Genomic DNA, 24376 nt, shown 5'->3' on the forward strand with positions numbered 1-24376 from the left:
GGTACTTCTAGGTTTTTCATAGGCATTTATTTCCTGTTTAAATGTGAAATCTACCACGTGTTTGCCTTAAAACTAGTTTCAGAAAATTTTACAAGCTTTCAGGTTAGTAGTTGAATAATAAAAGAAAAAATGCTACCACAGAGTAAAAAAAAAAGTGCTATTTTAGTATTGAAACCTTCTTTCTTAGGAAAAGATAGAGTTTTACGGAGCATTAGTGGGAGAACTTTAAATGCAAAATGTGCTTAAGTAGAGGAAAAAAAAAACAACAAAAAAACAAGCAGGCAAAAAACCCTACATGTTCTCTATGTATTATTTAAAAAAACAGAATATATGAGAGAATAATACATGATGCTAAAGCCCAAGAAATCCAGGATTTTCAAGATTCCCAACCTATTTCTACTCCTAACTAGTAATAATAACTCTTCTGCCACTTCTGTCATCACTTTACATACATTTGTATCACAAATAATTGCATACTTTGCACACAGGGGAAAAGACAGATACCCTGGGAGAAGTACAGAGTAGTCAAAGAAGCAAGAGATCATGTTAGGAAAACAAAAGCACTGAGAGAACTGGATCTGGCAACGGGGGTTCAGGACAACAGGAAAAATTTCTATAGGCCTCTCAATGATAAGAGGAAGACCAGGGAAACGTGGGCCCACTCCAGAAGGAAGCAGGAGAGCTGGTCACCCAAGATGTAGTGAAGGCTGAGATACTAAATGACTGCTTTGCCTCTGTCTTCACCAGCAAGGACTCTGGTGACACCTTCCATGGTGCAGAAGCTAAAGGCAGAGACTGGGAAAAGGAAGACCCTGCCACTGTAATTGAAAAGCAGGTTCAAGACCACCTAAAGAATGTGAAGGTGAACAAGTCCATGGGACCTGATGGGATTCACCCACGGCTCCTGAAAGAACTGGTGGATGAAGGCGCAAAGCCACTGTCCAACATATTCAAAAAGTCATGGCAGTCTGGCAGAGTTACTGCTGACTGGAAAATAGGAATACAACCCCCATTTTCAAATATGGAAAAAAGGACTCAGGGAACTACAGGCCAGTCAGTCTCACTTCTGTGCCTGGCAAGATCATGGAGCATTCTCCTGAAGGCTCTGCTAAGGCTAACAAAGGGGTGACTGCTGACAGCCACCACGGCTTCACTAAGGGCAAGTCCTGCCTGACTGAGTTGGTGGCCTTTTACGATGGGGTCACAGGATTGGGGTACAAAGGCAGAGCAGCAAACATGAATCTACTTGTACCTGTACAAAGCATTCGACACTGTCCCACACAACATTCTGATCTCTAAACTGGAATGTTATAGATTTGACGGGTGGACCACTCGTTGGATAAGGAACTGGCCAGATGGTTGCATCCAAAGAGTTCTGATCAGTGGCTCAGTGGCCAAATGGAGAGGTGTGACAAGGGGTGCTCCTCAGGGTTAACACTCAGACCAGTGCTGCTTAACATCTCTGTTGGCTACACGGACAGTGGAATCAAATGCACCCTCAGCAAGTGTGCTGATGACACCAAGCTGGGTGGTGAAGTCAACATGCTAGAGGGAAGGGATTGCATCCAGAGGGACCTTGACAGGCTGGAGAAGTGGACTCATGCAAATTGCAGGAAGTTCAACAAGGCCAAGTGCAAGGTTCTGCACCTGGGCCACAGCAATCCCATGCACAAATCCAGGTTGGGAGGAGAAAAATTATGGTCAGCTCTGAGGAGAAGGACTTGGGGACTGTGGCGGGCCAGAAGCTTAACACGAGCCATTATTGTGAGCTTGCAGCCCAGAAAGCCAACTGGGTCCTGGGCTGCATCAAAAGAATCACAGGCAGCCAGCCAAGGGAGGTGATTCTCCTTCTCTACTTTTCTGTTGTGAGACCCCATGTGGAGTATTCTGTTCAGTTCTGGAGTCCCCAGCATAAGAAGGATGTAGAGCTTCTGAAATGTGTCCAGAGGAGAGCCACTAAAATTATTAGAGGGCTGGAGCACCTTCCCTATGGAGACAGGCTAAAGAAGAATGGGTTGTTCAGCCTGAAGAAGAGTATGCCACAAGGTACAGCAACCTTCCCATATCTAAAGGGGGCCTACAAGATAGCTGGCGTAGGGCTTTTTACATGGGTGTGTAGTGAGAGGACAAGGGGAAATGGTTTCAAATTTGAACAGGGGAGATTCAGATTAAACATTAGGAAGATATTCTTTAATTTGAGGGTGGTGAGACACTGGAACAGGCTGCCCAAGGAAGCTGTGGCTGCCCTCTCCCTGAAATGTTCAAGGCAAGGTTGGATGGGGCCTTTAACAACCTGGTCTAGTGGGAGGTGTCCCTGCCCATGCAGGGGGGTTGGAACTGGATGATCTTTAAGGTCCCTTCCAACCCAAACCATTCTGTGATTCTAAGACTCTATGGAAGTCTGCAAAGGCATAAGCAGAGCCCTTTAGACAGTCTGATGACAGAAAGTTTCTAACTAAAGATAAATATGAATCATGATTTTCTAATAAGGCTTCTTACCTCTCCTCTAGAAAGAAAAACAGTGGCCTTAACAAAAAACAAAAAAATATTGTTCCTCACAATACGGGTTCTTCACTCAAAATGCATACATCAGTCCATACACAGGGAGAAGGGATCTTCCAGTAACTTAATCCTTAGCACAGCTCTTCCACAGAAATCACTACAGTCAGCATAGCCAGGTCTTGGCAGGACCAATGGAGCTATCACAGGCCAGTGTCTGGGGTTGTCAGCTGAAGCAAGAGGTGACAATGGTTTCCAGTAAAGCTTCCTGTTTGACCACTGCTTCCCTCTCCACTGGAAAGAGGCAGAAGGCCACAAAGCAAATTTCTGAGGCTACCATCTGGACTGCAACCCCTGAGAGGAGGTGGTGAGTCTTATCCAAAGCCTCTTCTCTTTTGGATTGGTCATCAGAGAGAGGTGAGAAAGGCAGAATATGCAAAGAGCAGCTGAGAGGGAGGTAATTGTCTTCTGCGTATGGAATCCATTGTATACACTGCCACCAGTCCCAAAAAGATTCCTTTGGCAAAATTACTAGTGGAGTGTAGGCAAAGCTCTGAGAGGAGCAAGGGATCAGGAGGAAGAAGGTACATTCAAACTGACAGAAAACTGCAAATGCTACAAAGAAAGTGACTTATCTGTTCTAGAAAATCTCCCCTCACAAGGATGCAAAGCTGCATGGAGCACAGCTGAAGCCAAAGAGATTTGACTAAGAAGCACGAAACCAAGCCTTAAATGGATTGTTCGAATACATCACGCCATGAAATAAATACCAGAGTATGTGGTGAAGTCTCAGGGGATGGGAACAACATAACCTGAAAAACAAATCACAGGCTCAACTGCTTTGGGAGGTTTTTAGCACAACTCAACTTGAGCTTAGGTAGAAGAGTCAGCCCTTCTGGCTATACCCAAAGTAAGAAAACATGAGGACAAAATTTGGCACAAAGTGAAATGGCTGAAAGTAAGGTTACCTCAGACAGTTCAAAGAAAAAAAGGTATGTGTCCTAAATGGCAAAGGCTGAAATTACAAAGCTGTGGTTTATTTCAGACATGGCAGTTTAATCAAGGCAAGCTTTATAAAGGAAAAGGTTATCTTTTAATTGATCAACAAAAGATACAAATGGAAAAAACAGGCAATGTTTGGAGCACGCAGACCTGTCATTCAGGATCCTTTTCAGAGACCTGAAGAAGGGGTTTTAAAGCACACAGCTTGTCTGTTTTCTCCAACGAAATCAGATGGTCTAATAAAAGAAATTACCACTCCCTGTAATCTCTGTCTTGCAAGAATTACGAATACAGAGATGTATAGTTCAACGTCAAATATTTCACAGCAAATGGAACAGCTCTTCTCAGTAACAACAATACCCATGAGGTCATCAGAGATACTATGTCTTCCAGTGTCAGCGTAAGTCATTACGGGGAAACTGAATCTCAAATATTTAACAATAAAGCCTAGCAGAATAAATCTAAAGATAAACATTACATTTGACACATTATGTAGCCATGAACCTGCTAATATCAGTTTCTGAACTCTAAATCATATGTAAGTTACTCTTCATGACACCTAGAACTGTAGGTCAGGAGCAGATGCAGAGAAGTTAAATAATCATTCCAAATTTCAGCTACATCGTAAGAAGTAAAATCCAGACTCATCTTTTTTTCCCAGGGAAATCACTCCAAGAAAAACCACCTAAGTCTTATTACTACTGAGAACAGAAAATCAAAGCTATGTCGTATCTTCAGACTGATAATCAACTTCTGATGAAGTTTACTTTAGCATTTGTTCCTTCAGTTTCTCTTCTATTATCATTTTCTAATATAAACTATTTGCTATTTTAAGGATGCAGTTTCAGTTCTCCTTAATTCTTTCTAGTACACAAATTCTGACAGCTAAATTTAACCAACTATTACCTGTCTACAATACAGAAGTCCAATGACACATTATAACTCCTGTAAATACTATGGAGTCTACTTCTGCTGTAAAACTTGCCAGAAGGAAAAAAAAAAAACCACAACAAAGCTGCAGAACAAACTGGAAGTAACACAGACAGGAAAGGAAGGGAGAGGGTTTTTGTATCACTTACACTAGAAGACTGAGTCATTTGAAATCAACAAAGAAAAAAGTAGTAGGTAAGAATTTCATAACATTAAAACATGTGCACAGTTATGAGAAAATTATTTTCAGAGTGGACCAGAGCAGTAATGAATCTTCTGCTTGCACTAAGGGCATTTCTGTGTTTTTAACATTACAAGACTTGAAATACTCCTTTCTAAATGAACTGGACATACTATTCAATTCTGTCTCTTCTAGTAGATATGTTCAGCAAAACTAAGTATTCTTAAAAACCACTGAAGCATTATTAACATGGGATCTCTTGTGTGATTTATAAAAAGACTACCTTGTTCTTTATTTAATTTCTAACTTCCAAAGAATAATCTCAAAAGATTCAAGTACAATGAAAGCAGGGCCTACTGCAGCAGAATACACAAATATTTCACAACTTATTCTCAGAGTTCAAGTTGCACTTTTAAAACTCTCATAGGAGTCATAAAATATTGACAGTGTTACACAGTCCTAATCAATAAAATAATGCTTAAGGTTATAATTTTGAAATGCCTTTGTTAAATGGTTTCTACTAAAACTCAGGGAAAATATAATTACCATTTGCATCTCTATAAAGAAGTACAGAAAGCCTGGGGACACATGCATGGGATAATAGCAAAGACAAGAGGAAGGAAAATGGGAATGCACTAAGAATTTATTTATCAATATCTTGGAACCCATTTCTTGGCATCATCTAATGTCTACACAGTCTCACATTAATCTAACATTTAGGAACACTAGACTTAAAATACTCTTCTCAAAAATTAGTACAGTTCTTTCCCAGCTGAAACTGATTTAAGATGGTCACTTTAAGGATAAGATTTGCTTCACCATGTTTCCTGTACAATTATTTCAAGTTTTTTCTAACCCAATATCATTAGAACTTCAGCGTGGTTGTAAAGACAGTAATCACAGTTAAAGGAATTAAATAACCACTGTATGCACATCTAATTTTATCTTCAGCTTTACTTTCTGCAACCATCAGGCTCTGATGTCCTTCTTCCATCTCTCCATGAACATCCTTTCCAGGTGGCAGACTCAAGCATGTTATTTCTGTCAGGGTGAAATCCTGCAAGTTCACATTGATTTTAGATATTGTCTCTAGATCTCACTTCTCTTATTTCTCTCATTCAGGATGCATCCAACATTCCATTACATCTTCATTATGTCACAGGTACTGAACATGTAGAAAAAAAAAGGAGCAGCAGCAGCATCCCTAGTCTTTTGTTGGCAAGTATCAGCTACACTGGTGGAAAAAAACACTGTCGTGTGAGCTGAAGCACAGTGCCACAAATGGAGACAACAGGGGATTTTGGTTCACAATGCTGACTGAATGCAAAATGCTAACACAACAACAAATTTCACTTGCATTGCCCTTGGATTTTCTCTCCACTAGCTATCCATGACTGGTTCTAATGGTGTTTTGCTTATGTAGCAGAAGATGGCCTTCAGCAAACTGAAGAACCTTGAATGTTCATATAAAGATTTCCTGGAGATAAAGGGCTCATATGGCTGAATACTTGTGGTTTTTGGTATCTTGCTTGTTTGCTTTCCAAACAGACCACTAGTTGTAGCATGAAATATGATCTCTCCACAAAATCTGCCTTCTCTCCTCCAGAGAAAGCAAGTTGCATAAAAAACACATTTTTGAGGCTCTTCAAAATACATCTCAAAGACACCACATAAGCCTGATTCATGCATGTACAAAGCAACAAAGCAATGAGCCTGCCAGCATTACATTAATGAACATCATATTCTGCATTAAAAGATCCTTGAAAAAGAAGTGAAACTAACATGGACAGCTTTATTTGTATTCACCTCACTAAATTTTGCTCCCATAAATTTCAATAAGCCTCCTCTCTAGATGACAATTCAATGACAGATAATTTTTTTAAGACCTCAAGTAATATCCCATATCCTTCAAGAAGTCTTGCATCCCAGCACCCCCTTTTTCCCAATGGACAATTAATGCTTGCAGATGGGAAGGGCTGTTTGTATCACATATTTTATGGGCAGCTGTAATTCTTTCCAGCAACGCTGGCATAAAGCAGGACTCCAGTTTCCACAAGACATCCTACTGACTTATGTTCTTCTCCTCATGGAAGCAAGCAAAGAGAACAAAGGTACAAGACAGAAAATAGAATATAGCGCAGTAGGTACACTGCTGACTTGGAGATAAAAATAAATATGTTAGTACTCGTGGTTATCATCTCACTCTTCATACTGAATTCAGATTCAGAGGCTGCAGCTTTAGTTTTCAGGTCTGACAAACCTTCTAGCTCATTTCATGTAAATATTTCATCCGTGCCTTAGTTGCACACCTGTAAATGCAGGACAGTACTTCTTTCTGCTTCTGTTTTGCCTTAAGAGACTGTCCAAAAGCCATCAAGCCAATGCTATGTCACGTTTTCCATGCATACATTAACAGAAGGCACTGAATAAAAACACTTTCATGAAGCATATTTGCCTTTACTGTTAGTGTACCCCTATTATTTTTATTACAAAGAATCTCTCCAACAGCTTCTATAAACAGGTCTGGTGTAGGCACAAAAGCTCTGCAGGGTGGGGGGTGAAAAGGATCTTTAATTCACAAACGCCATTAACATCCTGAGTTAAGACCAGTGAAGTTTTTCTAAACTTCCTCTTCCATTGCCATAGCAGGTTATGTCTCTCTCCAAATTCTTACTCTGAGCAAATGGGAGAAGGTATTATCTCTTTCTTCTGAAATAAACTAATCAAGTATAATAAAGCTCAGAAAGGGGGAAAATGGAGACACATGCACAAATTCCAATTTTTTCATTTAAATCAAGGACTGAGTACACAGCCAGGTTGTGAAACTGTCTTCAGTCAGTATAAATTACTGGTTTCTATGGTTTAAGCCTCCAGGATAAACAGACAATTCTTGAGCAATTCATATCCAAGTAAGTCTTCCAGGATTTTCTGAAGCCAGTAGTTCAGCCTGGGTCCTCCTCCTAACCCCTCAGGGTAAATACACCTACAACACACAGCATTGTCAGCAATTAAATGGCATTTAATGAAGCCATTTTACCCACTAACAGAAACAAGCTTTTCCACAGAGAAATGAAGATGCTGCTTAGATGCTGGCTGTGGAGTAGGATCCTTCTTGCATGTTTTCATAATGAAAAATCCTCATTGTTAACTCCTCAAACAAAGCTTTGTCTTTATGACCCTTAAACCCTTTATAACCCTTAAATGAGAACTGAGTGAGCTCCTAGTGAACAAAGCAAGAAAGCTAAGGACACAAAGAGTCTGCAATAGGACAGAAAATTTTAAGAAATAAAATCAAAACCCACAGTGCATGAAAGACATACTGCTCAATCTGTTCCTGTTAACAGATTATTAATACCAGCATCAGAGAGCATGGAAACAGACCCATGGTTGTGAGGAGCAGAGCACCCTGCTTGCTATCCACACGTACATACAGATGCTTAAACCTTTGGAAAACAGACCTTGATGGTTTTCTAAAAAAGCCTAGGGTATTAGCTGCCCAACAACTGGGTATGTTTTAATGTCAAATTGTAGTAGGGTGACTACAGGCACGGACTGAAGTAGGATAGGGAAGAATTTTGCTTTTGTAACAAAACTCGAGTTTCTGGACCCCACATACAAAAAGCTCATGGGCCCGAAGTCTCCTCTGTTCAGAGATCATCAGTTTTCACAGCACTACACAAGCACAGCTTTGGAAAAGATGAAGCAGTGCTAATACAGATGTATCAGAATATTGTGTTATGCTCTCTTCCAGGGAAAAATAATAGTATCTTGGGTGTTTGTGAGAGGCTGGCAAGGCTTGAAGGTTACACCCTATTAGCAAGTAATGATCCTACTAGAAACCAAACACTCTGCCTGTTCACAGTTGCTGAGGGCTGAGCAGAAACTAGAGATGGTGGGAGTATCCCTCTGAAAAGGGTTTGGAGTAGAGGTTGGGCAGTCCCCAGGATGGAAACCTTGAGAAGTGGTGTGGGGTGCATGTTTGTGTGGATCATGTTGCTCCATAATGAAGTGGTTGTGTGAGGAAAGCCAAACCCTGGAGATGGGAGATTTAGATGACAGAGACGGAACACGTACACTCCTAGAAAGGCTCAATAGGACTGCATCCAACCAGGAACAGCTTTGCTCTGAACAAAACCCAAACCAAACAGCAACAATAAAAGGCCTGAGAAGTAAATTAATCCCCATAAACCCTGGCCTCTTTTCCTAAAAAGTATAAGGTCTTAAGCATTAGAGAAGTAAATGTAGCATATAATTCTGTATGCATGGTATTGCTTTCTCCTCAATAACTTTTAGGCTTTTTACCCCCACATTCATCCTGCAACATCAAATATTTTTACTTCTCTGTTTCCAGACTGCAAGTTCTTATTTGTAAAGGCACCACTACAGTATCCAACAAAGAAACATAATGTTAATTCATCCTATTTATTTCATGGTAAAATAAAACTGACAGGATACCAACTCAAACGGCCTGTTTGACCTTACAGAAAAAACCATGCAACAAAACATTAGACCAGAACTTCGCCTCACGCTATACCCTCAGAACACCAGCGCCTGGAGCTGAGTGCAGGGGAACCACCCGCATAATTTTTGCAAAAGAAAATCATGTTTTGGCTAACATCGCTCATTTTTCTACTTCACTCACTGTACCTCCTCATCTTCCAAAAGGGCGCAGCTCACTGCTTCAGCACCTTGGCAATGATCTGGGGTTTGCCCTTGCTCTTGTAGCGCTTTTGGATGTCTAAGGAAAGGCGCTTCCACACCGCCTCCCGCCGCTGCCTTCAGCCGAGGCGGCAGCGCGGCTCCCGCCGCCAACATGGCCCAGTCCCCGGGCCTCCCCCTGCGGGCGAGGGGGGACAGGGAGTCGCCTTCCCCCTTCTGCCTCCAGGGGGTTCCGGCTGCCCAAAGCTGCCCGAGGCCCGCATCCGAGCGGTTCGGCAGAACCGAGCTCGCCTCCTGCGCTCGGCTCATGGCCGCCATCGCTGCCCCGGCCCCCGGCCCGTGTGAGGCCCTGAGGCGCCATCGGCGGCAGCGCTGCCCTCGGCCCCCACGAGGCCTTCCCGGCGCTGAGCCTGGGCCAGCCACGGGCATTGCCTCAAGGGCCCGTCCCACAGCTTCTCTTTAAAACACCTACCAAACAACCCCCCCTATCTAATTAATTAACAAGGATTAACGAAAACCACTACCAATTTAACAATCAGTTTTTACCCCCTTAATTTTCCCGGTTTTACTTGATGGACTGATATTAATTTTCTCCATTCAAAACGTCTGCCTTTTTATTATGATTAAATACTGGAATGTACCAAAATTTATTGTCAGATTCAGCCTGGAACTGGCCATTTGGCAGATGAAGTTGTACCATGCAAGGGCACTGTGACATGTACAATTGAGAAATGAGAAATGGCAGAGGGGCACTGCCAAAGAACCATCGGCTCTGCAAATGACAGTGCTATGCCTGAGTATCATCTCCTAAAAATGGTTATCAAAAGCTAGGATCCAGGCTCAACATCCTTCCTGAACACGCTGGAGCAATCTCTCCCATAACTTTGTGAAGGAGAAATTAGCCATTTCCAGCAATACACTATTTCATAAAATAATTTTGAATATAGCATTGGCCATGACATTTCTTTAAGTTTGAACCTTCTTTCACCCTGGCTTACACAATGCACAGCCTTTTCATTTGGGCTCTGGACTAGATGTTTTTAGAACAAGTGGACCATGCACACATTTGATAGACAAGACTACACTGAAGACTAGACTGAAAATTAAAGGACTGTAAAATACAATTTAAATTATACCAATGAAAATTTAATTTAAAATTAAAAATTTAAGTAAAGTAATTCTGGATTGGAATAATAGTTTTAGGATAGAGCTTGATGTGAATGCAGTTACATGATCCAGTAGCCTGCAGTTATCAAGGAACTGAATGTCAGGACTGTGGAGGTTCCTTCTTGGAGCCCAATGTCTTCCAGGAGGTTCACAGCACACCACACCATTGCATTTCCTTTGGAGTCCTCTTGGATTCTTTTCTGCCTTTTTCTGTTTCCACATTCACTGAGCTCCAGGTGGCTTCACACAGCAAGGCCATCTTCTGGAAGTGCCAGCCACCCCAATTCTCCCACCCTCCTCCTTAGCAAATGGCAAGTATATAGTACTTCTTCAAATCAAACAAACATGGTGGTCGTCTATAAGCACGGAGGTTGTCTATCCCAGCTAAATAAAAATTTGACAGGAGAAACATTTAAAATACTTAATCCCTCAACCTGTGTGAAATGACCCTCTATTTGCACAGGGGCAGCCACAGTTCAATTAGCGAAGGCAATACTTGTCCAGTTACAAATTAAACAGTCCTTCAACCAGATCTTTGAAGAGAACTGTTTTCTTGAGAAAAAACGCACAATGTTTCATGTACACAAATTTTGGGATCTAAACTTAAAAGCTGACCTCCTGGATTTGAAGAGCAACCTAAAGCAGAAAGCATTGCTGTTCTAATCGTTGATCTTAAGAACAGAAAAACTAGGTTGTGACCAAAAGCTATCGCTCTCACATGGCACCTCCACTCGTGAATTGATTTTCACAGTTTCTCGCTCTCCTCTGATTTTATTAAAGCATTTAACCCAGAAGAGGAGACTTCCAAGCTAGGCAATATTATAGTTCAAACTGTTTCACCAAATGCTGCTTACTGAGTGTTAACTTATTTAGACAGTAGGCTATTAGAGACTGAGGTTGTATCTTCCTCCGTGTATTTTTGCTGCAAATACTTTCTGTACTCCAGAAATTGCAAACTCAAAATATCTAAGGGAATACAGTGGAACGTGATTTGTTAATGTGTACTGAGTAAGGGGCGTTGCAAAATGCAATCTGTTTCTCTCAGGAACTAAGAGACAGTAAGAGTTGTCCATGAGTGACATAGTAACCTTGGAAATTCATAAAGTAAGAATACATCTGTTAAGAAAATAGCAGAGAATTTAGATGGGTCAGACCAACTTCAAGAGGTAGATAAAAACATAACTGGAACAGAGGGGGGTGAGAAAGTTTTCCTACATATTCAAGTTGTATTTTTTAAATGAAATGTTTATCTGTAATTGAAAATCATGCAAATAATTAGAGCAGTAATGTGGGAGACCTGTGTTAATATATAAATGAGTTTTCAACTGCTTTTAATGTTAATTAATATACTTATTAGAAGATGTTTCAAACCTGTTTTGCTGATTTGCATTGAGCTTCAATTATAATTCTGAGGAAGAAGGCAACTTTGAGCAGCATATAGAGCAGTCTATTATTTGATGCTAAATAAATTGCAGTTGCAGTTTTATTGATAATAAAGAAAATAACATCAAAGAGCAGTTGCTTCAGCTTTGCCCCATTTTTTATTACTCTTAACAATAAGGTTTTAAATATGCTTACTATCCAAGAGTGCTAAAAGCTTTTCTTAAAATACTTGCATACTCTACAGAATGAATGCAGTATTTCTGTAACATTAAAATATTCCTATGCAAGTTACACAGACATAGAAACATATGTCACACCCCCAAAAATAATATGTTAAAAGAAGGTCAGGCTAGAAGGAATGTAATGGAACAACAGTCCAGCAAAAAGAGAGTTAAGACTTTAAACATGTAAGATTCTTAATTTATCATCTGTAAGTTATTCCAAGAGCTCAACAGAATTTACTTCACTGGGAAGACACATTAGTGCAGGTGGGTTACTGACTTTAAAAATGTACATCTATTATCCAGGGAGTAAGCAATAACAACATAACTGAAAAGTAAGGCTGGATGTGCTCTCACGAAGTCCATTCCCCTGCCCCAGGGCTAGATCAGCTCTACATAAACCATTCCTGACAGATATTTGTCTAGCTTGTTCTGAAAAACCTTCAGTGACAGAGACTTTGCAACCTCCCCAGGCAATCAGCTGCAGTTCTTAACTATCCTTACCATTAGATAGATTTTTCTAATGTCTAACCTCAGCCTCCCAACCACAGTGAGCTCGTCTGTTACTTCATACTCTGCCCCAGCAAAGCTGAAAAACAGTTCCTATTACCTTCCTCTTTACATGAAATTTCCATATACTTTTAAATGGTTATCACATCTTCCCTCACTCTTCCATTCTCTAAATGAGTAATGGCCAACTGGGTCATATGCAATCTGCTGGACCAATTTACCTGGTCTACCATGTAATCCCCTCGAGGAGCCTCCCTATTCTGAAACTACTACCACCAGACTACTACCACCACTACAGACATCTCCACCCAAAAAAACAGCAGCCAAGCAGCACAAGATGCAGAGAGAGAAGCCAAGCTGAGCAAGCAACAGGCTCTCAGTCTTCCTGCAAAGAAATCATGAGGAGGAGTCCCCGTGGAAGGATGTGAGGTGAGGGGAGATGAGGAGAGGAAGGGTGGAGCCTAGAAAAGGGGAAGAGGCTTTTAAACAGCTTGGAATTAATTTGTAGTGAGTAGGTATGGAAGTAGGAGAGGTCCTGGAAAAAAAGAAGGTGAAGGAGAGTGGTGAAAAACAGACAGGTGACCAGAGCAGTAGGAAATCTGGAAGAAAAGTGAGACCAGACATATAAACAGGGAGGGATGGAGGCAGCTCAGTACAGAGAGAGGGAATTTGTGTACTCATGGGAGAAGAGGTGAGGAGAGGTTGGGAAAGAATGAAATACAGGACAAGAGATGTGGTAGAAGTCCTCAGTGCCAGGAGGATAATGGAAAGGAGGTGTGGGGACTGGAGAAGCTACACCAAGCTGTGTTCTTATAAGCATGAGGATCTCCTAGCAGATTACTTCAGTTTCTCTGCTAATGTAGTGCCTGGGGCACTATCAGCCAAGCTGAGGAGATGCTCCTTGAGAGTAACTTGGCCTCTCTGGATGTGGCCCAAGGTCAAGCTTGGTTGACAATGACCTTGAAGCGTCTGCAAAGGATTATGGAAAGATTTGAGGGTGCCATCACTTCCACAGGGAAAGGTGTGAGGGAGAAGATATGGAGCTATGACAGAATGGGATCAGAAGGTGACAGGAAAAGTCAGTACTAGACTGAAGGGCAGGGGCCCACTGCACGAAGCAATCTCTTACTATTTATTCTGGTTTCCACAGTGCCAGAGTTAATAATCCCTCCAGCAGTGCTGAGGGTCACAGGGCAGAAATGCCTCCAAGTCAGTCCAGGTCTGACAGTGCTTGTGCTGAGACAGAGTTAATAAAATCCTGATGGACCTAAACTTACCTTTCAAGGTCATATACTGATTCCTAATGCATCCCATAGTATTCCCCTTATCCTTTAATCACCCTGGATGTCCCTGTGCCACACAATCTCCAGTGCTGGAGAGCTGATTTCAGAAACCAACTGTTCTCCTAAGCTGGCACCAAAAACACACACTGGTGAAGGAAGTAACTACTTTCAAAAACAGGCTTTGGCTGTCCAGGATCCTCACCACTATTACTCAGGCACTGGTGCAGCACTGAGAGTAGCCCAGGCACAAGGTGTAGTTCTTGATGGCAGCAAGAAGTGTGCAAGTGAGGTGCTTCTTCTGACTGCCACTCCAAAGCACTGCGGGACCATGGCCACATCTGGCCATGTAGCTCAGTGCATAAGACACATACCTGAGCACAAATGCTTCACAAATGCACACTGCTTCAAAGGAACCTAGAAAAAAACATCTTCAGAAAGTTTCAGAATTACTGCTCTGCTCTGAAAAAGACCACTTTTTTTCAAGTCTCGGGTCATGTTGTCTAGACCTCTGGCCTTTTCTTTTGCTTTTCTCTGGATTCTTTCAACAGGCCCAAAGAGCACTGCTCAGAGCAGAAATAGTACACCAGCCACACCAAATGCTAAGTAGAGGGGAAAAATACTCTTGCATGTCTTGCATCCAGACCCCTGTCCATATATTCTAGCATAACATTTATGGCATAGTATTGTTGATTCATAGCCATTTTCTGAACTCTTGCAACTGCCCATCTGTTTTTCTGCAGACCTGCTGCCTCACCAGTTATTCTACATTTTTATTTGCATGGATGATTATTCCTGTCCAACCACAATTTAGAACTTGTCCTGATTAACTGCATCATATTTATTTTAGATCAGCTTTCTAATATACCACATTAATTTTGAATTCTAATCCTGTGCTCAGAGGGTTTACATCCTCTCCCTGGTTGGAATCATCTGGAAATCTTGCATGCAGATTCTATCATCTAAGTCTTTAATTAAAATATTGAATATTTTCAGGCAGTCCAGGACAGAATCCCACTTGACAAATCCTTCTAGTCTGACTATGAATCACTAGCAATTATTCTGAAAACAGCTTTCCAGCCAACTGTGTGCCCACCTTGTAGCCCATATTGCCACCTTGTTCATGAAAGGATAAAAAGCTTTTCAATGATCAAGATATATTACCACTCTACTTACAGGGAAATTAGGCTCCACTGACAAGGTACCTCCTAGAAAAAAAAGCCTTTGCAAATTAATTTATCATATTATTAACTACAGGCCATTTATTTAAAAAACAAACAAACAAACAAACAACTAGGTGATTATTTGATTCAAATTTGCTCTCCCACCCCCGAATTTGAGATAAACTATCTGCATCAATGAAGAAAAAAAAGAGACTCAGAAAAGTTTGCATGCAGGTCCAGTGTTTGCTCTTTCACAGCTTTTTAGAACCTAGACTGTCCTCCAAATGTGCTCCAGTGTAAACCACTAATTGCTCAGACATTGCTTCAACTTATGTTGCAGAGATAATTTAATAAGCTCCATCTTGGCTTAAAATACCTCCCATCCTATCTCATTAGTTCATAATCAGTTATGTTCCTGATCTAGATGGAATTTTTACCTCTTTCAAAGTAGCAGTCCTTTTCTTGCCACCTCATTACAGGTCACCCTTTTTGGCAAAGAATTATGCAAAAGAAAAGTCATTAACTACTTGATCCTCTTTGCATTGTAAGATCATGAGTTTTGTCATTCCCTTTCAATTAGTAGTCCAGAAACTCAGTCATCCTCTTATTATTACTGAGAATATAGCATGTTTCCTGGTTACCATGTCCTTCCTTACTTGTACTTAGTTTTGTCCTTTGGCATACATGACTTGGCCCTTGCATTCTTCTAATGTTCTTTTACAGCCATTTCTAGCAGCAAATCTAGTTTCTACCTTCCTCAATTTTCACATCATGCAATTTTGTCTCTTCTTACACTTCTTTACTGAAACAGCCTTTATTTGTGTTTTTACTATTCTATTGTGACTGGAAGAAACAGTTCATTCCTTTAGAAATTGCCAGCCTCCCTGAAATTCTTAGGTTTGTTTCCCAAGAAATGTGACTTATCCATTCAATGAGCTGAATGTAATCTACTTTCTTGCATATTATTGCTCTTTTTCTGAAGTTCTCCCTTTCATTTTCTGAAGATTAAGATCACTTTTTCATGATTGCTATCACTCAAATTGCCTTTTCACCATCATATGCTCAGCAGTCTCTTTCCTAATCAAGCCTACAAGCACTTCCTTTCCATTGCCCTTTCCACATTCCGTAATCCTGAACCTATTATACTTGCATGATCTACTTAAATGAGTATTTAGCCAGTAAAATGAAACAGCTCTAACCATAAGCTACTGTTTGCTAATATATGCTAAAGTGATAGGATGAACCTATTTCTTGGAACAAAAGCCATCAGCAAAAAGGGGTAGCTTTGGCATCTGTGCCAGTGAGCATTCAGACAGTATCAAAATATCTATTAGTCTTAGCTGTAAACCTTTCCAGGTGGCAGTGATCACCAAGGTGGAAAGGAGGTTTATGAAATATCCCCAAGGTGGCTACGCAGAGGAATTGCCCTCCCAGGTTTCTTTCTTTTGCCAGCACTCTTTTCAACTATAAATTGAAATGATTACTTTGATTGTTGCAATAGCTGCAATCACTTAGCATGGCTACATTCAGTGCTAACACTGCACAGGTTTCAGATATCAAAGCTTTTTCTGTATAAATTAGCTCTCCTCTGCAGGCACTCATGCCCCCTGTCCCACTAGCAGCGAGTGTTTTCTCCTACAGTGGAACTCAAATAAAACAAAAGGAACTGTATAGCAAGGAATATAGGAGCAACCATATGCACCTGCCATTATGCTTAACTCTTAAATTAGCATAAAGCTGTTCCACAAATTTCTCTAAAAAATCTACAGCTACCCACTGCTTACTGTTCAATGCATTATATAAATCTAAGTAGCAAGAAAAGTAAAACAAACAGAAGTCCTTGGAAGAAGCAGAGCTCCTTGCCTTCTCCTCATATAAAGCAATGATATTTCCACCTGTTTCCTTTACAGATCTCCTGCTAATTTCCTTTACAAGTCTCTGAACGTATGGTGCTACTTAACTCAATGTTTAATAATTCTTAGTACAGCTGTCAAGATTTGAAAATGTTTATTAACATCTTTACCCAAAATAATGTAAGAATTCCTTATGAGAGACCAAGCAACCTTCACAATGTTCAAGTCTCTAGAATAAGTCTGAATCTGCTGAGTTGTCACCACAATCTGAGTGTTACCCAGGGTCTCCAAGGACCTCTTTTGCATCTCCCTGACATTTATGCAGCCCTATTTTCCAGGTGTCTTCCACCCAGCAGTAGTCACAAGGTTACCAGCCTTCTGACACTCCACAGTGCAAGAGCCCTGATCATAGTGCCAACAGCCCCTTTCTTCTGGGAGCAAAGAGACAGCAGATGCCACAGCAGAAAAGTGGTGTAAAGATGGAAAGAAAATAATATAATATCACAAGAGTGGAATATTATAGTAAGGTTTTCTGCAAAGGAGAGAGCCACAGAAGGCAAGGTATGTAAGGAAGAGAACAGATATCCACACAGGAGGAATTCTGATGGAGAGCAAACATGTGGCAAAAATTCCTAGGCATGAGCTAAGGGCTGACAGAGTGCAGTGAGGAAGAAGATGCACAAACAGGACAAGAAGGGAGGTGGGGTAGGAGTGTGCTGCTGCTACTCAGGCAAAGGCAGGAGAGCCCTGCAGTAGACCCAAACTTCACATCTCCCACCAGTACAGCAGAACATGTGAAGAAAAGCTTCCTGTTTCCTCTCCTTCAGGACACATCTCACTGACACGCACAGAAATCGTGCTGTAAATCAAAACAACGTGAGGCAATGGGAGGCAGCTGAAACCTGAATTACTACTCCAAAACAAGGTGCTGGTGTGGACAGACAGACACAGAGGTGCCACCCCACAGGAGCCAGAAGGGTAGGACCAGCTTCTGAAGGTGGGTCTGCTTTGGAAAAGGACAAAGTCAGAGCTTGTCTACAGGGAAATGAACAGTTTTGCTGTTCCTTCCTAGGAAAAGCTTGTAGAAAAGCAAGCAGCCCAGGATAAAGCAGCCTGAGACATAAAAATATCTTCCCATACATACAAGCCACAATCCAGTAATCTTCTTATATCAGCAAAAAATGTAAAATGGAAAAATAAACATCTTGCACACTGACTTTCACTGTGGTATTAATCCATTATCTAGACCTACTAAAGCAAGAGGAACATCCAGTTGATTTTCTACCCGTTTCTCACAGAGTCTCAGCTGGCCAGCACATGTGGAAACAAAGCAGCAGTATCTTCTGGTTCTTGTTTCCTTTTCCCACCTCTCAAAATTAGAAACCAGTCCAGACAGGGAAAGCACTGAATGAACTCCAACAGACTTTACACTAGAGGGAGCTTTCCTCAGTGAGACACATCACCTTCGCAATCCCTTTCTCATTACGTTATTAGGTATCTATCTACACTGGACTCAGGTGAAACAGTTATTGTTAAACCTTCTGGTTTTGCCAGTTTAAGTGAAGCACATCAGTGCTGCTGGGCAGAAGGCAGTACAAGGAGAAGGTATCTGTCAAGTTCTGTCCAAAGATAGGTTCTCACTGACAAGATAAAGCTCAGTGTTGACATGTTTCTGAGAAGCTTCCCAATACAAACCATTGCCCACCCTGTGCCCTCGCCAAATTCCCAGACTGAACACAAGAACAACTTGACAGATTATGTTTTATAGTGAACCCAGGAGGCCGCTCATTGTTAAGCTGTTAATGAGAGGAAAGCTGAGTTACACTTTCCCTCAGGTGTGGGAATGTGGCCATCCATTTCCGAGGGCCTGCAATACGGATATCTGCATTACTTACTGTTAGTACAAGCACAGAACTACTCCTCAAGAGAAATGTTTTAAAATATTATTCAAACTGAAAGTACTACAAGGCACTAACAACAACCAAGACCTAGTCAATTTATTTTCTAAACTCCAGTAAGCTGCCCCAAAACTACTAGGTGAACCAGAACAGAAGACCTTACCTGTGAAAGCATTTGTGGCCTGAAAACCAGCTTCCTGCATACTGCTTTCCCAGTGAAGCCTGAGATTCCCGTCTTAACCTGTCTGTACTTGAGACTACTGTGGAGCTTGGAGCTGTCAAGTCACTTCCATCTTAGCTTGTCAGAGTCCATTTCTCTTTTCATTCCCGTATTTGGCACCATCCAGTTCCCACCTGATCCCAGGTCTTCTGATCCACAGGCAGAGGGGATGTGCACTGAAACTAAGCAGGAAGCGTTGGACAGTCCCATCAACCAGCCAGCCAGAGGATCTGGGCCATGATGAATGTGGAAATGAAGCAAATCACCTGCCAAGACTTTATTTCCCTTTTACAATTAAGTCCTAATCCTCTGCTCATCCAGCACCATTTTTTCAGGTCTCGGCCAGTGGTGGTGATCAATTGTCTCTCCTCTCTTGTGTTCCTCTTCCCTCAGGCACGCTGACTGAGAAATTAAAAAAGAAGAGATTATGTTTCCGGATGACCTGTAGCAACACTAAAATTAACATACTCCAGGGAACAAAAACCCAAAACACATTATCAGGGATTGATTGTATACATTAAAGGAGATCTTCAGAAGGCAAATTCTGTGATTTTGCTGAGATGCAAAGTGTGACCACACAGCTCTTTGAAGTGCAAAGAGGAACAGTGCTGAGGGTGTCATATGCATCTCTGAGAACATGATATGATTTACATTTCAAAAGCCATATTTAGCAGAGATGGGGGCAGCAATACAATAACAAAATTACAGTTAAAAGGGAAAAGGAAAAATACTCAAGGCTCTCAAGTCTAGCCTATCCAAAACCATAGTGAGATTATTAGCATTTCATATCATTGCTTCCCTTCTTTTGTGGAGCAGGAAAAGAGAGCACTGTCTGCCAACACTCAATATGCTGTTCTAACAGTCTTCTTGAGGTTAAAAATCTTTCTATGTCTTGCAGTTGAATATCTATTTAAAATTTCAATTGTAACATAGATGACACAATCTGGATGTCTTCAGACATTTGGTAAGGTTAAAAACAACTACAGGCTATACAACAGAATGGTGGTTAAATTTTTCTTGATAGTACTATTTCTGCGTAGTGCAGACATCTGCAGCTCATTGAAAACTAGAATTGTTGCATATCCAGCTTTTAAAAACCAAGATACATGTGGGTTTTATGGGGCGAAGGCCAACAGCAGTCAGGTACATGTTTAGGGAGATTATTTTAGAAAACAAGGAAGAAAGAAAAGAGCCCTTGGAGGAGATCCTAAACACTCCCCAGCTACCCTATTCCTTCATGTAAGGATGCTTGGTTCACTATGTCCCAGTTTCAGTGTCACAGGCAGGTTGAAACTACATCTGTGAAGATCTTATGATCTATTAATGGATTTTAGCTATATGAACCTAGACAGAGCTTGCAATACAGGGCTAGTCTAGAAGTCCATCAGAGAGTGACTGACCCATATCAGAGAGTGCCAGTGTCACGGTCAGTCCCAGCATCTGCTGCTTCAGAGAACTGAGCAAGACTGGGCTCAGTGGCCACCCCGTTCCCCAGCCCCCCTTCACCCTTTAGCCTGGCCTGCAAGATCCAGAGATCAGCTTATACCCTGAAGCATAAGGCTGAATATCCCAGATGGCCCAAAGCTGCAGAGAAGATTCTCCTCCTCCTTGGGGCATCTGCTCTGCAGGCACCACTGAGTGCAGAGCCAGCTGCCCTCTTGGGGGCACTTCTTGGGGGACAAAAAGGATCTCTTCTCAGGTGTGTCACTGAAATCAAGCAAGCCTGACACCCGATGAGTGTTGTTTTCCTTGGAATCACAACACACTGAATGAAAGCAAGCTGCTAACAAAGACAAATTTGCTGTCTTAATGATGTTGTTGCTTTTTTGCCCTCAATGCTGTTATGCCAGCATTACTGCAGAACACAGGGTTTTTTTCTCAAAAGGCAGTGCAGGACAGACTGATGAGTTACTCATACCCTAATCTAGTAATTTGCATTCAAATCAAGGCTACAGGACAGATCTAAGATGTTTTCCTTGTTTCTCACCTAAACATCTCAATATACCAGCTCTATAAAACTACTAACCATTCCATATGAGGTTGTATTATTCTAAAACACATACAGCTGAGCAAGTATAATATACGTACACTGCAGCACATAGTTCTTTTGGTTCTTAATGTTGTGCCATCCTATAATGAATACAGATGAATGTTGCACTAATTTCTCAAGTTTTGTTTTTAAAGGCCCGAGTTTCTCTTATAAATACCAGAGCAGGTCCCTGTTTACGTTCATATTTTCCAGCTTGGAAGTTTTGATTTTTGTTTGTAAATCTATGATCTTGATGCCTTTTACTTTCAGCATTTTAATATCTCTACCCAATGTAGACATGCTCAAGAGATGTGTATTAATAACTTAGCATCCGGGGAAATTCTCCTATTGTTGGATCTTTGTATTGGATATAATTGACTTCTATTTTTTTAAATAATAAAATACTTCTACTTTCTGGCAAATTAATTTTTAGTTAAGAGAAGAGTTATTTTCTACATCTTCAATATTTGTGCTAAACTAGTTAAGAACTTAGCAGTGCTGACTAAACTCTGTGATGCAGGCACTTCCAGCAAGCACTGCTTCTTCAAATAAAAAGGTGTAATTTTAACAACATTGCAGGACACTGAAACATAGAGTTCATTCTGACCTTAAAATTTAAAAAGTAGTGCACTACATCAGGTTAAAGGCCTCCATTAAGGACTTCAGTGAAAGACAATACTAATACCACTTCATAGTCATAAGTGAGCACTTTCTGTCACTGTAAAAGCACTCTCCTTCACTGGCAGATAATGAACTTGGAGGTGGAGGGCAGGATGCAAGTTAGGAAATGGAGCAGGCTGCTGGGGCAGGCCTGACCAGTGTTCAGTGCTTGTTGGGCCTCTTCACAACTCAAAACCTAGGTGAGTACCTGCAAAATGCCTCCCACTTACTGCTAAGCAGCCTGTTTCATGAGTATTTTCAGCGGGCAGACCTTTCATCCGTCACATTTGCACAGCAACTTCAGGTGTCTCAGATTCCGAATGCATCCAGGTTTGATGACAAAGCAGCCCAGCCAATAGTAAAGCAAATCATGAGAGTGGCTAATTCCATTTTTAACAGCATACATGCTGTTAAACTATGCTATGACCTTTCTACCCTATCTTACATTATCCTGAAATTTTCCATTAAACATGAACTGATGTTTACAGAGAGTAGGTCTGTGCTTGTTTCCTAACAGGATGGTGTGTTTGCATGGACAGAATGGGTCAGGACCTCTGCTGCCACACTTGTGTGGCTCAGCCAACTCCAGGGAAGCTATGCATTTATTCTTTTACACCAGTCTGATGCAGAAATCCTGAACTAACCTGCTTAAAGAACCAAAAAGTAAAAATATGTATCTCAAAAAGAGGGTGGATAGTGTAGCTATAACTACAATAAGGTGCAATCTTTGAAGTAACTATTTTATTTTTCACAACCTGCAGAGACCCCAGTGGAAAAACATCCCGTTAAACCAATCAGATGGTAAAGAGAAAATATAGGCTAGGCACAGACATTTTCTCTTTGCTCCATCTATTAACTCCTTTCCAACTGCAACAGGACCTCTGCTTCCACTTCTGCTTTCATTCATCCACTAATGTGTTACGTGAGTCTCAGAAGGAAACCAAAGCAAAACATTGTGTTTTTTAAACATGTATAGCTGTGCTATAGAGATTTTCAGCTACTGTGCACTCACATGATTGAACACCTAGAAAAAAATCAAATCCATTTGTTTTCAACCTCTCCGCTTTTCTCAGATTTGGTCCTGGGAAAAACACTACCATTCAAACCTCCCAGGAATTGCTAACAAAATATTTTTACTATTTAATACCTTATGCAAGTTTTGTGTTCTTGTGGTATATTTAGCTATTCAGCCTGCTATTCCTTTTTTTCTAAACACTGGAAGATGGAGTATTAAAGAGCCACTGTAAAAAAGACTCTGCAAGAGAAAAATAGCCAATGAAGCATCATTAAAACCCACAATAGTATCTATGTTTCATGAAGAATCGGGCAATCACCAGTCAGCACCAAGCCTCAAGGAACTTGCACTGAAAGAATCAGTGAAACTCTGCTTTTTCCAAGGCTGGTATCTCTGCAACATCTCAAAAAACTCAAAAGTACTGGCAGATACCTACATGCTGCATCTTGGGTTTTTTTGTTTTCAGGGTTTTCTTTCCATTTCCTTTCACTATACCAAGTGTTTCTCTGCCATGTGCTGTTGGTTCCCACCAAGGCATTAGGAAATCATGGGGTCTGTTGCCACAAGGGCTGTGGCCATGAGAAGCATTTCCTGTGAAAGCCCTCGGTACAAGACATCCTAAAGCACAGCTTTTCACTAAGGTGTTTTAACAAATTTTGCAACAGGAGTATCTGTAGAGCAAGCCCAAGCCCACACATTCACATTTTTTCAGAAAGTCACCGAACAGCTTGTGAGCTGTGTTTTAATTTAACTTCATCACGGGAGGACTCGCTGCTTGAATTTCTATCCTTCACATGAAAGAAGTGTGACAGGGGAAGGATCCTGAGCCACAGTCACCCTGCTCTGGCTGCTCTCCCTGCAGAAGGAAGGTGCCCAAGAGAGGCCGACCCCAGCTACAACTTGGCCACCCCAGACACCCACCCCATACCCTGTGGCCAAAAACAGGAGAGAAGCAATACTGGCTGAGCCAGCAGCATGACTCCAGCTCAGCAGATTTAAGCATGTTTCCAAATTCAAGGAAAAAAGCAATCTGTCTGAAGCCAGGAGAAATATTCAACTATCCACGTGTTTAAACGCTTTGCTGAAGTATAGCCTAAACGTCCCTGTAAGTTAAGCAGCACAGACTTTGATATATGTTTAAGAAGTTTCTGGCTGGAAAAACACTTCCAACATTTTGTTTTTATAAAATGGCATTGGCAAAAGTATCTATTAAAGTTTGCTAAAGCAGTTTAAAATGAAGCATATGTGCACATATATAGCTCACCTCTCCATCCCCTTTTGGATTCAGTTTTCTGGGCTTTGGTTTTGCTTCTCATAGAGACTTCTAAACCAGGTATTAATATCTGCTAGTTATACTTACACCTACTCTTTTTTAGATGGTAAGGCCTGCATTTTGTTGCCTGATCCTCATTTATTTTATTTACTTTGATCTGTAATTTGCTTTCCTTCTACAATGACACCACACCAGTGCTAAGTAAACCCTAGTTCTTGGGAAACTCAAAGACCTCTTTAAAAAAATTCAAGGCAACTTTCACAGGAGACCATATACAAATCAAACTGAAAACCAGATGTTTAAAATATGTTTATCTAATTGGATCATTCTCACACATACATATATATCATTTGTTTTCACTTTCTGTCTTCAGTATTTGTATAGATCAGTTGTGACATTTTAAACAGCTGCTCTCCTGGTGCATTTCAGTGAC

The 24376-nt window shown here is 41.1% G+C and overlaps 1 protein-coding gene across 1 annotated transcript in view; it reads right to left on the reverse strand.

Annotated features, from left to right (window-relative positions):
* The window catches only part of LDLRAD4 (low density lipoprotein receptor class A domain containing 4), a 189103-nt gene extending 169758 nt beyond the window's left edge, over window positions 1-19345 (reverse strand). The window contains 1 exon segment of the mRNA XM_030445600.1: window positions 18910-19345. Coding sequence (XP_030301460.1) covers window positions 18910-18949 — 40 coding nt within the window. The 5' untranslated portion in view covers window positions 18950-19345.
* Between the last annotated feature and the right edge of the window lie 5031 nt (window positions 19346-24376).

The sequence above is a fragment of the Calypte anna genome, chromosome 2, assembly GCF_003957555.1.
Source record: "Calypte anna isolate BGI_N300 chromosome 2, bCalAnn1_v1.p, whole genome shotgun sequence".
Taxonomy (NCBI): Eukaryota; Metazoa; Chordata; class Aves; order Apodiformes; family Trochilidae; genus Calypte; species Calypte anna.